Genomic DNA, 13,749 nt, shown 5'->3' on the forward strand with positions numbered 1-13,749 from the left:
AAACGTTTTTATTTCCATTAGTGGGTGGTAACATATGATGAAGATCACATAGATCCTTAACAGGTGGTCGATCCACAAGAGATTTCAGTCCAGACAACGATGAAAATCTACCCCAAACTGATCGATTTCAGCTTTAACTGTGGAGTATGCAGGGTACTATCATTTCTGAAATCACAGCCCAAGTAGAGAGTGATCACAACTGGGTACTATGCTGTGTGGGGGACTCACCAATTCTTTCAAGTCAGTCTTACTTCATTGGAGGTGACCTCTACAAATGATTCGTATAATAGACTTAGTTGTAGTTTTGCAAAAGTTACAATGATAAATGCGAGAAATATCTGTATTACAACCAATTAGTTTCAGAACGTCCAGGAGTGCAATTATAGATTCGATCCTTCCCATTCTGGACTGTGGCCATAGAGATAATTTTAAACTGCACAACATGGGTGAATTATTGGTTACAGGTCTGTCACTGTTAGTCTAATTTGAAGCAATGTAGTAATAATATCATGCAAGTATCAGCCCAACACATTTTCAAGATTATGCACATTTTCCCAGGTATTACAACAGTATAAATATAAAATGCGAGACATCATTTGGAATATATCCTCTCTGTGTTGCTATACAATAGATTGTTGTGCAGTATCCAAAGCAGTGAAATTAAGAGCAAATTTGAAAAAAATTCAAAATGTTAAACAAGTCATGGTTTAGAATTAGAACTGGAAACCTAGATTTCATGTACTGCTTTATTGAAACATTTGCCCACAAAACACCTAGTTTACTTCAAAAACAATTCGTTGACTGTAAAGTACTTGGGGTTTTCAAAGGAGGTGACAAGAACCATTAAGGGCCCTTTTTCCTTTACTCACTTACAGGGAACCACATGAAATCTTGTGAGTTTAACAAAGTCCCTGAAACTTAATGAAATGGCAGGTCAGCATCATTGATTCTGATGAAAGGATCTGAATCATGAATTCCGTTCTTCCCCACACAGGTGCTGCCACCTGCCTGAGTATTTCTAACATTTGTGTTTTTATTTCAGATTCTGTAGCATTTTTGCTTTGACATCAAGTTGCTCAGGGATGTAATAAAAATTACAAGGTTCATCATGGGATAAGCACAATATTTTAGTGATTAGACGGAACAAAACTTCTCGAATCACAGAACTTCAAGCACCAGTTTGCACTACTTGATTTATGATATCTGTGCAGGTATTAACTTCACTGGAGCCACCAAGTGGCTCAGGTCCCACCCTATCCCTGTACTCAACTGCAGCATTTCTGGCAGACAGGAAAGGTGGATATTGAAATCTACTTTAGAAAATACATTGTGGGTCTAAAATAAACTCCTTCCTTACCATTTGGGTTCACTGCCTGCTGACAATTTATTTTATCCTTTTATAGATCCACTATGGCATGCTCAGGCTGAAGTGGAAAGTATGCAACTTCCTTTCAATCTTTAACATCATGATTCGGCCCATGCATGCCAACATACAGACAGTTGATTCTGTGTCTTCCTCCACTTTTTCCTCCCATCTCCCCATATGATGTTACAGTTTCAATGGCCTCCCAGTTTCCAAACTCTCATTCTTCTCAAGTTTTTAACATCTTGCAGTCACCCAAATTCAAAGTCATCTTCTCTGTACCTCTGCCTGTGAATCTCATGATCTAGTTTTTGCCCTTACAACAGCAACCTTTCACACATGCATGTTTTTCATCCTGTGTGATGATCAATGTAATACACTCTGCCTGTTCTGGCTGCACAGCATGCTCCTCCGTTGCTTTTTTGTAAAAATTAATTCTTGGGTTGTGGGTATCGCTGGCTGGAGTAGCATTTATTTCATATCCCTAGTTATCCTTTAAAAGCCGGTGGTGGGTTAACTTCTTAAACTGCTACAGTCCATTTGGTGTAGCTAGACCTACAATCCCGTAATGAAGGGAGCTCCAGTATTTTGACCAAATGGTACTGAAGGAATGGCAATATAGTTACAAGTCAGGATGGTGAGTGCCTTGGAGGGGAAGTTGCAGGTGGTTTGTTCCCATGTATTGCTGTCCTTGTCCTTCAAGACAGAAGTGGTTGAGAATTTGTAAGATACCGTTTAAGCATCTTTAGCAAATTTGTGCAGCATCTTGTATCAGTATATGCTGCTGCTACTGGAGTGATGTGATGCAAATCATGAAAACTTTGTCCTGAACGGTGTCAAGCTTCAAATGTTATTGAAGCTGCATTCATCCAGGCGAGTGGGAAGTCTTCCATCATACTTCTGACTGGTGCCTTGCAGGTGATGGACAGGGTTGGGGCGTCAGAAGGATTCTTAGCTCTGACTTGCTTTGTAGCCACAGTATTTATATGGTTGTATAGTTCAGTTCTGGGCAATAGTAAACCCTGGGATATTGATAGTGGGGGATTGTAGGTCTAGATACACCAAATGGACTGTGGCAGTTTAAGAAGTTAACCCACCACTGGCTTTTTAAGGATAACTAGGGATATGAAATAAATGCTACTCCAGCCAGCGATACCCACAAACCAAGAATTAATTTTTTACAAAAAAGCAACGGAGGGGCATGCTGTGCAGCCAGAACAGGCAGAAGTGTATTACATTGAATGTGTCAAGGTGCAATGGTTAGACTCTCTCTAAGATGGTCATTACCTGGAATTTGTGTGGTGCAAGTATTATTCGCCACATGGCAGCCCAAGCCTAGATATTGACCTGGTGCTGAACATTGTGTAATCATCAGTAAACATCCCAATATTTGACTTGACGATGGAAGGAATGTCACTGATGAAGCAACTGAAGACAGTTGGGCCTAGGGCACTATCCTGGGGAACATGTGCAGGCATGTCCTGGAGCTGAGATAACTGACCTCCAACAACCACAACCATCTTCCTTTGTGTCAGGCAATGACTCCAACCAGCAGAGAGATTTCCCTCAATTCCCATTGATTCTAGTTTTTTTTTGAACATCTTGATGCTACACTTGGTCAGATGCAGCACTGATGTCAAGTGAAGTCATACTCATCTCACTGCTGCTCTTTCGCCTGACTCTTCTCCTTTTCCTGTTAGCACCATTTAAAATTTCTTAATTCTCTGTAAGAGGTCAATCAGAGAAAGTTAACCATAGCTCCCTTGCCACAGATGATGCTTGATCTGCGTATTTGGTATTGCTGGCATCTATTTTCAGTTTAGATTGCCGGCAGTCTTTTGCTTTTACCTTTACCGTACTCCATTGCCCAGATCAGTGGGATTGCCCTCATTTGGCTCTACTCTAATCTACTCACATACAGAAAAGCATCTTCAGCAAGACATTCTCTTCTCAACGTTACTCCTCTACTACTTTCAGGACGTGTCTGTGGCTTTCTCTTCATGTACATCCCAATGGTAACAGCAGCCATTGGGCGGCACGGTGGCACAGTGGTTAGCACTGCTGCCTCACAGCGTCAGAGACCCGGGTTCAATTCCCGCCTCAGGCGACTGACTGTGTGGAGTTTGCACGTTCTCCCCGTGTCTGCGTGGGTTTCCTCCGGGTGCTCCGGTTTCCTCCCACAGTCCAAAGATGTGCAGGTTAGGTGAATTGGCCATGCTAAATTGCCCGTAGTGTTAGGTAAGGTAGATGTAGATGTAGGGGTGTGGGTGGGTTACACTTCAGCAGGGCGGTGTGGACTTGTTGGGCCGAAGGGCCTGTTTCCACACTGTAAGTAATCTAATCTAATCTAATCAAAGAAACAGGATCAGTTTCACATGTACACAGAAAACCTAGCTTTACCTCTCCACCCATTTGCTGCCAGATGCACATCCAATGAGCCATGAACTCCTTTAGGTTGAAGGCTCATTTTCAAGGATTGTTATACCCCAGACTGACAGACAGTTGAAGGAAGAACTCAAGGCCAGTCATTACTCAGGATAGATTTACTCAGTGCAAAATTATAGGTACTCCTCCATTTACTCTATTAAATTCCTGTAGAGTCTCTTTATACTATGCTCAAAGAACCATACAGTCAATACCCACCATCTATATGTGCTTAACCACAATAGATACAATTAACAGGTCTGTGGACACTGACTCTGTGCGAGTTTCCTACTAAAATTGTCCATCAGTAAAACTACCTACCTATTAATTTGCAGCCTTTTCCTCTGTCTCAGCCTAATTGCCAATTAATCTTAATATTTGCCACAAGTCCAATATTCAATTACCTTCCTAGCCTGCCTCCGTTCCAGCATTTCTGTAAACTTCAGGTCATCTAAAACTCTGCTGCCTATACTGTATTCCAAATCCATTTCAAAAATAATCGAGGTCCTTACTGATGGATACTGATGTACTAATAGTTTAACATTTCCAGTTTTGTCCCTTTTTAGATTTGCAACTTCCTTCAACTCGACAATGTGCAACTTCCCATCATGCTGAATCTAACTTCTTGTGGTTTTTCCCACTCTTCACCCATAATTATGGCCAGGCCTTGTAGGCACATGCTGCGGAATCACCTCTTCACATTGGTTCTTTAAGGTCAAATCAACATCCATTCAGTTAATGAAGATTTTCATGACCTCACCTCATATTTGATCTTTTGTCTCAGATTTTTGAAATACCTTGGGACTTTAAAAAATATTAAAGATGTATATAAATAAATGCAAGTTGCTATTGACATTCATTTGGAAGTGTCTAGTTACATTTATCACATTAATAACTTCAAATTTTACAACACAGCTATAATTACACTCCAGAAGCCAGTTACCACCTTACTTCGTCTAACCTTATGAGGTCATTGTCCTTTTTCTTTTATCTAGATACTGCTTAAATATATTTATGCCAACTATCTCCACCACTTAATATAGTAGCATGTTCCACATTCTCACCACTGCATAACAAAGTTCCTTCTGAATTCCCTGCTTTGTTTTATTAGCTCCTATGGAATATTTATCACATCTCTATAAATGGAAAAGTCATTGCTGTGTATAAGTGGAACAAACAATAAGGTTATCCAAATTGAGGAACCACAAACTAAAGTATTTTACCTAACTTCCTCTTTTATTAAAGATTAAAAAACATTTTTTAAAAAAAGCTTTAAACAGTTGGTCTATTATTGTGCTGAAACAAGTCCAAGTCTTCAACTATTTTAATGCACGCTGATAGATAGCCCTTTTAAGTTTCTTGTGCATTCATACACAAGCTTCTGTAGAGGCAACTACATGGAGTTTTATTAATTAGCTAAAATTATTTCTATGGTAAGCAGTTAAGTCAATGGAACAAAGCATCATCTCCCTCCTCTTCTGCACCTCCCAGCAGCTGCTATGCTCTGCTTTCTCCAGTGTCATTCTTTGTTTGGTTTCAATTCGCTAGACTTATGAGTTACATAAACAAAGCTCTTCTTGTAAAAAAAACACTTTCCACAATAATCTCAAGTTATGCATGTGTATGCTTGGTGAAAGACAAAAGCACAGGATTCCACCAAAACGTGCTTTTTTGACATTCATTTTACAATTCTCACTTTTAGTCAGCTATCTTGCTGGGCGCGTCCAGGAACACAGTCAGTCTGAAACCCTTCCGTGATCTTAGCCACATGACTCCAAACTACACTCAAGTATCAGCAAACAGACATTGTGACTTCTCAGCATTTCAGATGAGAACAAAATTGCACACCTGTCTTTATTTTCAGTCAGGTACTTATTAAATAAGAATTATTTCAGCATTTATTGGAATGTTTAATACTTGCACATCAATTTAATCTAACATTATAATACATTTTGTGGCAACAGTTGAATCAAACTATGTTTCTAAACACAAACACCACTGATTTCAAAACGTGTTTCACATCTTCACGTTTTAAATGAAGAACTGAACCACTTTCATTTTCAAAGGCCTAGTCATTATTTTAAGATCTTAGCTTGTTCTGAAATAAGTGCTTTAAGTATTAACTGGGATAATCAGCACCTATAGGTTTTGTTCTACCTTCCCCACTGTTATCAGACTTACGAACATATTAGAAAAGATCTCTGCATCTTCCCTGTGGCTATATCATTATAATCTGCATTGTGTTCTAGTATTCTGATATAGGTATGATTTGTTTGGATAGCATGCAAAACAACACCTTTCACAGATCTCAGTATGTGGAAATAATAAATCAAATCAAAACCACTGCCTGACCTCGTAGATGCCTCCTGGCACAGCTGACACCAAGAAATCATAGGGACAAATCTACCTTCTCCTACACTATGATAAAGTGTGTTGCCAGTTCCAATGACCATTTGCTAAACTGATGTTTTAGTGAAATGGGCGCCAAATGTGTGTTACCCCTGTTTTTGCTGACCTATGAGTGAGCAAGACTTTATTAAAGCTAGGATATGGGCAGAGTTTTGGGTAAGCACAAGTTTAAGGACAGTGCTCAAGTCATAAAACAAAACCAAGTACTACAGAAGTTCTGTTAGTACATGAACATTCCATAAAAAGATTGCCAATATTTGTAGTGACTTCAAGACTATTGTTTTAACTCTGACAAGCTAGCATAACTACTCATTAATGATTTCTGTTAACCTCACAGTGCCTACATAGTTTTTGATACCTATATTGTTTAATGAGATTACTGGTATATAACCAATTGCTCCATTTGAAATCAGCTTGTGAAATATCTCGCTGATTTAGTTATGACAATATTGCCTAACAATTCAGTATGAATTTCCTCATTTTAATTCTGAAATTTAAGTGCTGAAAAAGGGTTACTGGACCCAAAATGTTAACTGCTTTCTCTCCACGATACTTCCAAACCTTCCGGCAATTTTTGATTTTGTTAAAGAATTTCAAATGATTTCAATGTTTCATAGTTCAAATGTCCTTTGTGTTCTCCAATTCTACAATACGAAGATGACTAATATAAAAAGATTGCTAAAAAAAAACGTTCTAGTCAACAGACTTCTACTTCTCCCAACCCGCACGCCCCCCCCCTCCCCCCAAATTCATCACAACTTATCAAAGATTTTGGCAACGTATTGTTTTCACAAGCTTTCACGCAGCCCTGGGGTCAGGATCCCTGATGAAGGGCTTATGTCCAAAATGTCGACCCTCCTGCTTCTCAGATGCTGCCTGACCAACTGTGCTTTTCCAACGCCACACTTTGACTCTGGATCTCCAGCACCTGCAGTCCTCACTTCCTCCTATATAGGAGCACATGCCATATAAGGCTGACTGTACATGCTACCAAATGAGCCACTAAAGCATCAACTGGTCATTAGGAAGAAACTGCTAAACTTATACCATAATATTTGATTATAGGAAGAGAAGGGTTTTTGGTGAAAGGATGACCAGAATTCCTAGACAACATCCGAACATCTCACTGGTGAATGCTTAACAGCAGCATTCCATTTGGAATAAGGCAAAGTGAAGAAGGCTGTAGCTCCTCAGTTATCAGTCATAACAGACAAGGCATAATTTGAACTGCTAAGAATCATGTGACCTTAAATTAAATATTCTATTCTGATAGAAGAATGCTCAATTACCAAATCCCACCAGACTCATTTCCCTAGCCTAGTGACCCTATAAGCTAATGTGCTTTCCCTACAACTTTAGATATCTAAGTTATGGGACTTGCAAATCTGCAAACACATTAGTTACATATTTGTAAAGCAACACCATATATATAACAATATATAACCATTACTTAACTAAGTACTGTCATTCCTCATTCCAATGGCAAGGCCTACGCAAGAATTAGTGAAAATGAAGTGTTTTTGGTTTTATTTGGCCTATTTTCTACCAGGAAAATTCCAGAAAATTACTCCTACAACACAGTCACAGCAAAGGGCGATCAGTTTGTTTTTAAAATAAAAAAAGAGAGTTATGGTGGTCTAGAATGCATAGTTAGAAAGATATGCAGATTTAATAGTTGCAGTCAAAATAGAATTAACCACATACATTCAAAAGGGGTAAAAAGAATTATTGTCAGGGGAAATTAAGAGAGAGGGAGTGAGATTAATTGGACAGATCTTCAGAAGTACCAGCATATATATGATGGACAAAACTGCCTCCCTCTTGTGCTACACATTATCTCACAAGACGACCAGTCAAGATTAGCAAATACAGCAATTACATTAATTACAACGATAACACTTACCTCACCTGTTAAAAGCATTTATTTGTGAAAGATCAGTGAGTTTCAGAACAGATAACACAATTTCAATATGTATGCAGTATGCATCGCCCACCCTCATATTTTTATATGTGACATAATTGGAAAAATGAACTCTGCCTTAAATAGCACCATAATGATGCAAAGATAAGAAAGTTATACTCCATGAGGAGACTAAATATGCTTATATGATGCTGCAAAACCACCTTCAGAACTGGCCCCTATTTTGACATTTTATTTGACATTCCTTTCAAGCACTGAAAATGTCTTAACTTCAAAACAAAAAGCTTGAAAAGAACATTCCCATCACTTATAGACTGTTTGATTTAATTTGGGATAAAGGGGAAAGAAAATAGTAATAGAAATCATTGATGGTAAATTAATAACCATGTTTGCTGGAACTCTTTCAACATCTAGAAGCAAGCTAAAATTTGAGATTTAAGAACACAAAATGAAATTGAATCATTTCACCAATTTCAAGGGGTCTTCTGTCACCATTCAAAAGGTACAAACCTGCTTACAATCTTTCTACTTCCCACTTATAATCTAGAACTTGTTCCTTTCTCAGAGTCCCAAACACCAGTTTTCACTCCACTTCTGGAAGTCAGATGTTGGCAATTCTCTGAAGTGTCAGCTTTAGTTCAGTGTAGTACATTTGAGTCTACGCAAAAGATGCTGAATGTTGACAGAATTAGCACCTGCGCATCTCACCAATTTTGTTTTAAGAAGAGTCAGAGGATCATGGATTTGAGCCACACACCAGGATTTGAGCATATAATACAATACTAAAGTGTTATAGTCATTTTTGGATAATACGATAAACCAAAGCTCTGTGTGCCATCAATTTTGAAGCAAAAGATCTCATGACTCTACTAGAGGACCAATTTATATTTGGCCAATACTTATCTTTTGATGAGGCCAAAAATAAGTTGAGGCCATTTGTCTTATTGCTTCTTGCAGGATTCTTCTACGTATCAATTATGGTAGTGCTTGCTTAAAATCACAATAATTACTTCACTTCAGAAGTAATTTATTATGGCTGTAAATTCTTTGGGAAACAAGGAATTTGAAAAATGCTGTATAAAGTCAAATTATTTATTTTTCTGGAACCTCACTCAAGCATCATCCCATTCCTTGCTCAAACTATTTACTACTATAATATCTCAAATTCAGCACACTTGAGACAGGTGCCAAGCAGGAGTTTGGATATTTCTGGATTTCAAATTAAACATTCGAACCATGGGCAGTTTGGGTTAAGCTGGGTTAGATGGAGTGAAGGCTAGGATAGAGGCAGCTTGAGAAGTGACAAAGCTGATAACTAATCTGAAGCCACACTGTGTCAAAGAAGCATCTAGCTGAGTTGTTGGATTGTTTTTTTTCCCTTAAAGGGTTTTATCAATTAAGATTGATGCAGGATTATAAAATAAATCTGGATTTCAGACACCACTGGGAGACAGATAGCTCTACTTGAGATACTGTACCTGTATTCGAAGCTTTAGGTGCACCTTTTGTTACAGGAAACTTCAATCTGAGCAACATGTAAAAATACAGGAAAATAAATCATATTGCCAAATTGGTTTTTAAGTTCAAGTTCAAGGCTTGGTTTAGGACGGTATCCTACAGCATCACTTGCAAGGAATTCCTCAAATATCTCAGCTAATGATTCTTCTCAAGTCACCATCACCAAAAACAGCAACTAATTGATCATATCATTATTGTTCATTCTACTTTGCTTTGTGTAAAAATTATATTTGCCTAAAGATGGTTGACACTGCCTAAATAATCTACTGAAATTCAAAATAATTAACTGCATCTAAAGTGCCTTAAGATTGTGCTAAATGAGATGACAAAGTGCTATATAAATGAGTGTACTCTGCATAATCATTAAAATATATCATTGGCCAGAAGTCTATTACCACGCAGTCTTCCAAATTCCAAGAGAGAGTTGAATTTGATTTGTTAACAGATAATTTTCACAAAACAACCAACTTGTGGCATTTTCTATTCACAAGGAAGATCCAACGAATTATTTTCTGGTAGAATGTTTTTCCTTAGTAAAATGAAATCCTTGAACTTTTAATAGTATTCTCACATCAAAAGACAATTAATTCAGTTGTAAAATTTGTAAGTATCAAGACCTTACTGATCATGTGCCAAGTTCATTGATCTCAGCTGCAGCATCATTTTGAATAGTACGGTTGTCTTGGTGTCCCAAACTAGGGAAGGGGAGTGGGGGCTTGCTCACTATACGTATTCTCTGCTGGAGCTTTATTAAATGAGTGGGAACCAATAATGCTGGTCTAGGCACAGAGTTCCAAACTAACAACAGAACAAATCATTTCCAGCACACATAGCCAGATTCTATGATCCATAATTTCTGTTCCAATGAAAAATCAATATGCTGATACAACATTGTTGTAAAGAATCTTGCTTTATAAAACAGTTCTAATTTACTGCAGATCCCAAAGATGACTAAAATGACTTCAATATAAATATTACAAGCTGGTAATTTTATATAGGTTATACAAGTACAACATTCCAAGTACACCTGGTGTGTACTTAATAAGGATTTCTGCTACAGCCATTTTTCTTTTAGCATTCTCACTTCCTGCTGAGGCACACAAACTAATGTATTAATACTTGAATTTGAACTCAGTAAAGTTTTGTTTGATGTACTTTTCATTTTGATAAATCAGGATCAATGTCTTGCTTTTTTGTTGCTAACTTTTAAAAAATCCCAATTATTTTTTTGAAACTCTTAATATACAGATCTACTCTAAAGAGATAAAATTTAAAGGCATTTGATTACTAATTGCAAATACATTCTACATCTGTCTTGCTGAATTCTAAATTAATCCAAGAGTCATTATCATTTTGCATTCTCAAACTTGAATAGAAATTGCATTTCTATTCTGCTCTCCAATCCCAAATCAAACAAATGAAGCATTGTTCTCTATTTTTAATGTAGGGGAAAAATCATGATTTAATTATTTAAGTCAAGTAAATTGCACATCAATTATCTTAAAACTCTCATTAAGTTTTATTTTGCAGTCATCCTTTGAAGAAAAATTATAAGTATTTTGTTGACTGGAAGTGTAAGGGCGAAAAGTTAAACGTTGTATCCCAGGAAAGAGAAATAACATCAATTTATTCAGGACATTTGGACGTTAAAATTTGAGAAATGCTCCATGCAGATATTTTTACACAATATTTCAAGATTCAGATTTTAAAAAGATAAAACATTTCGATTGGTGTAAAAATTCTGGGAGTAATCTAGTTATTCAGTGAATTAAGCAGCTGCATCCATTTTGTAGGCCTCTGAAATTAGAAACTGCTTACATAACACAATTCACTAGCACACTTCAATCTGCGTCTACATTTCTAACTACACTCTCCCACAAGCAAAAAGAGCCATCTTTGTTTAAGTAAAGATTTCTAAAAGTCAGTATCACAAACCTCTGACCAGGTTTCAAATTCCCGAAATGTTTTTTTTAAAAAAGTGAACTTACATAGTTTTACAGGCCATGTCCAGAATGTTGTTTAAAAACTGAAGATAAACAGCAGAGCTTTAAATGAGAAATGCCTGGAGCAGTATCTCTGCATTTTAATATTCTTGTACTACAGTGCCGGAGCCTGAAACCTGGGAAGGTCACCCAGTCGCATTTCTCCAACTGACATTCCAGTGCCACTCCTAAAGCGCAACTGCAGTTTAACTGAGCTCACTTCATCCAGTCCTGTAGCACTTTCAAAACTCCAAAATAATTCCTTTCCACCCTCTCTCCAGCAGGAGGAACATTTTGTACTGCACTCGCCCCACCCAGTCACCAACCCAAAAGAACTATGAGGCTTCCCTTACCTTTCCTGCCTCTGGGAGAGCTCCTCTTGTTCAGAATAGTACTTCTCTCTTCCTCTAGAGCAGCTGCAATGTCTGGGTTGTCTTCCCCATTGTACCACACCAACAGTTCTTCCCCTGGCTGGATAGGCTATAGACGGGATAAAGAAAATTGCACCAATCAGTGCAGGTTCGTTTTTATAAGAAAGACAGTCAAGGATCCTCGATGTAGGCGGTGCGGCCTGGGTTGTTTAAACACTGCTCTACACCCGACTACAAAACTATTCCCTGACTGTGATATGATTACACTCCAACAGGAAGTACTCTTTGAACCAATGCTAATCTCAACACAACTGGGAAGTGGTTTCTTAACAAAAGCTCTGCATTAGCTCAAGAGGGTGTTATTTATTATTGAGTCTTCAGCAGAATACACCAACCCCTAGTGGTCGGAGGACGACATCAGATTAAGTACTCGGGCTGTGACATATTAACTAAAACCAACACCATACCTCCAAAATAGCCCTAGAATGTCTCACTTTGATTATAGAGTTCACTTCCAGTTTCTTCCTCCCAAATGTTAACACCATTTGGTAGAATTAAAAGCTACATTTTTAGAGAAGTTATGTCGTCTAAAAATAAAACCTTGAATGTATCTGTGCTTGCGGTGCAGTGATTACTTCTGCAAGGCTGTTGTTTTGCAGCTAGCTCACTAACCCTGTTTGGTAGGCTGCAGTCTCTCAGGCACTGACCACTCTTCAGCATCTCACTCAGGTAATCTGGTATGTGTTGCAACAACATTAAATTGGTATTAAGAACAAACCCTAGCAGATTTTCTTTTCATAATCCAGTGCTGTTGACATCAGTTGTGATGCTCCCATTGCCTTGGCAGAGATGAACTAGTTTATATAGGCAGAGAATTGAATTTAAAATCCTTCCTGTCTGTATAGCTTTATAACCCATTGGATAAACTCATTATGCTGCAGATAATGCACTAATATAACAGCACCATTATTCACGCCATTGTGCCCTTTTTTGTATCACCTGGGGGGAATAAAGAAGTGAAGTCCTTCACCAGAACACAAATGTCTTGAATACATATTACCAGGTAAATCATAAAAAGGAACACAGTAGATGTATTTAATCTGAATTTAGATTGGCAGCTAAAATCTCACTCTTTCCTCATTTCACGTGGATCAACTTCTCTACCTCCATTTCTGGGAAAGCCTATCTATCCAGCAAAATTCACTGCAAACACTTGTTTTGGTCCTGGGCAAGTGGGTGATTGCAAGTGTGTTGAAATTAGAGTTCTATCCCATCAACCTTCATAAGACATGCTTCATCTACTGCCACATCCAAGTGATTCTACTCACCAAATTCTCCTCTCAGCATTTTGAAGGGCTCTTTCCCTCTTTGATACCACAGTCCATGCCTTGTGAACTCTAACACCCTTCTCATGTTCCCACAGAATCTATCCATGCATGCAAAGGCAAAGCTACACATGCTCTTTTACCTCCTCACTTCCCACTATCCAAACCTGCTAACACTCCTTTAAACAGCGCTTTACACATGCTTTCAATTTAGTATTCAGTACTTATGATGGGCTCTCTTCATCACAATGGACTACCACCTGATAAAGGAGCGACACTCCGAAAGCTAGTGTGCTTCCAATTAAACCTGTTGGACTATAATCTGGTGTTGTGTGATTTTTAACTCTTTTCTACAACAGAGAGCACCAAGTGTAAACCAGAGGCCCACTTTACAGAGCACCTCCATCCTGTTTCCATGACCCTGCGCTTTCAGATT

General features: G+C 38.1%; 1 protein-coding gene across 8 annotated transcripts in view; it reads right to left on the reverse strand.

Moving 5' to 3' along the window:
• The window catches only part of LOC140487122 (PR domain zinc finger protein 2-like), a 171,117-nt gene that overhangs the window by 27,019 nt on the left and 130,349 nt on the right, over positions 1–13,749 (reverse strand). For 7 of the 8 annotated variants that reach the window (XM_072586649.1, XM_072586654.1, XM_072586652.1 and 4 more), the window contains one exon: positions 11,971–12,097. The exons of the other annotated variant lie outside the window; for it this stretch is intronic. In XM_072586649.1, the coding sequence (XP_072442750.1) occupies positions 11,971–12,097 (127 nt within the window). The remainder of the gene's footprint in view (positions 1–11,970; positions 12,098–13,749) is intronic. 8 annotated transcript variants of the gene reach the window in all.

The sequence above is a fragment of the Chiloscyllium punctatum genome, chromosome 16 (assembly GCF_047496795.1).
Source record: "Chiloscyllium punctatum isolate Juve2018m chromosome 16, sChiPun1.3, whole genome shotgun sequence".
Taxonomy (NCBI): Eukaryota; Metazoa; Chordata; class Chondrichthyes; order Orectolobiformes; family Hemiscylliidae; genus Chiloscyllium; species Chiloscyllium punctatum.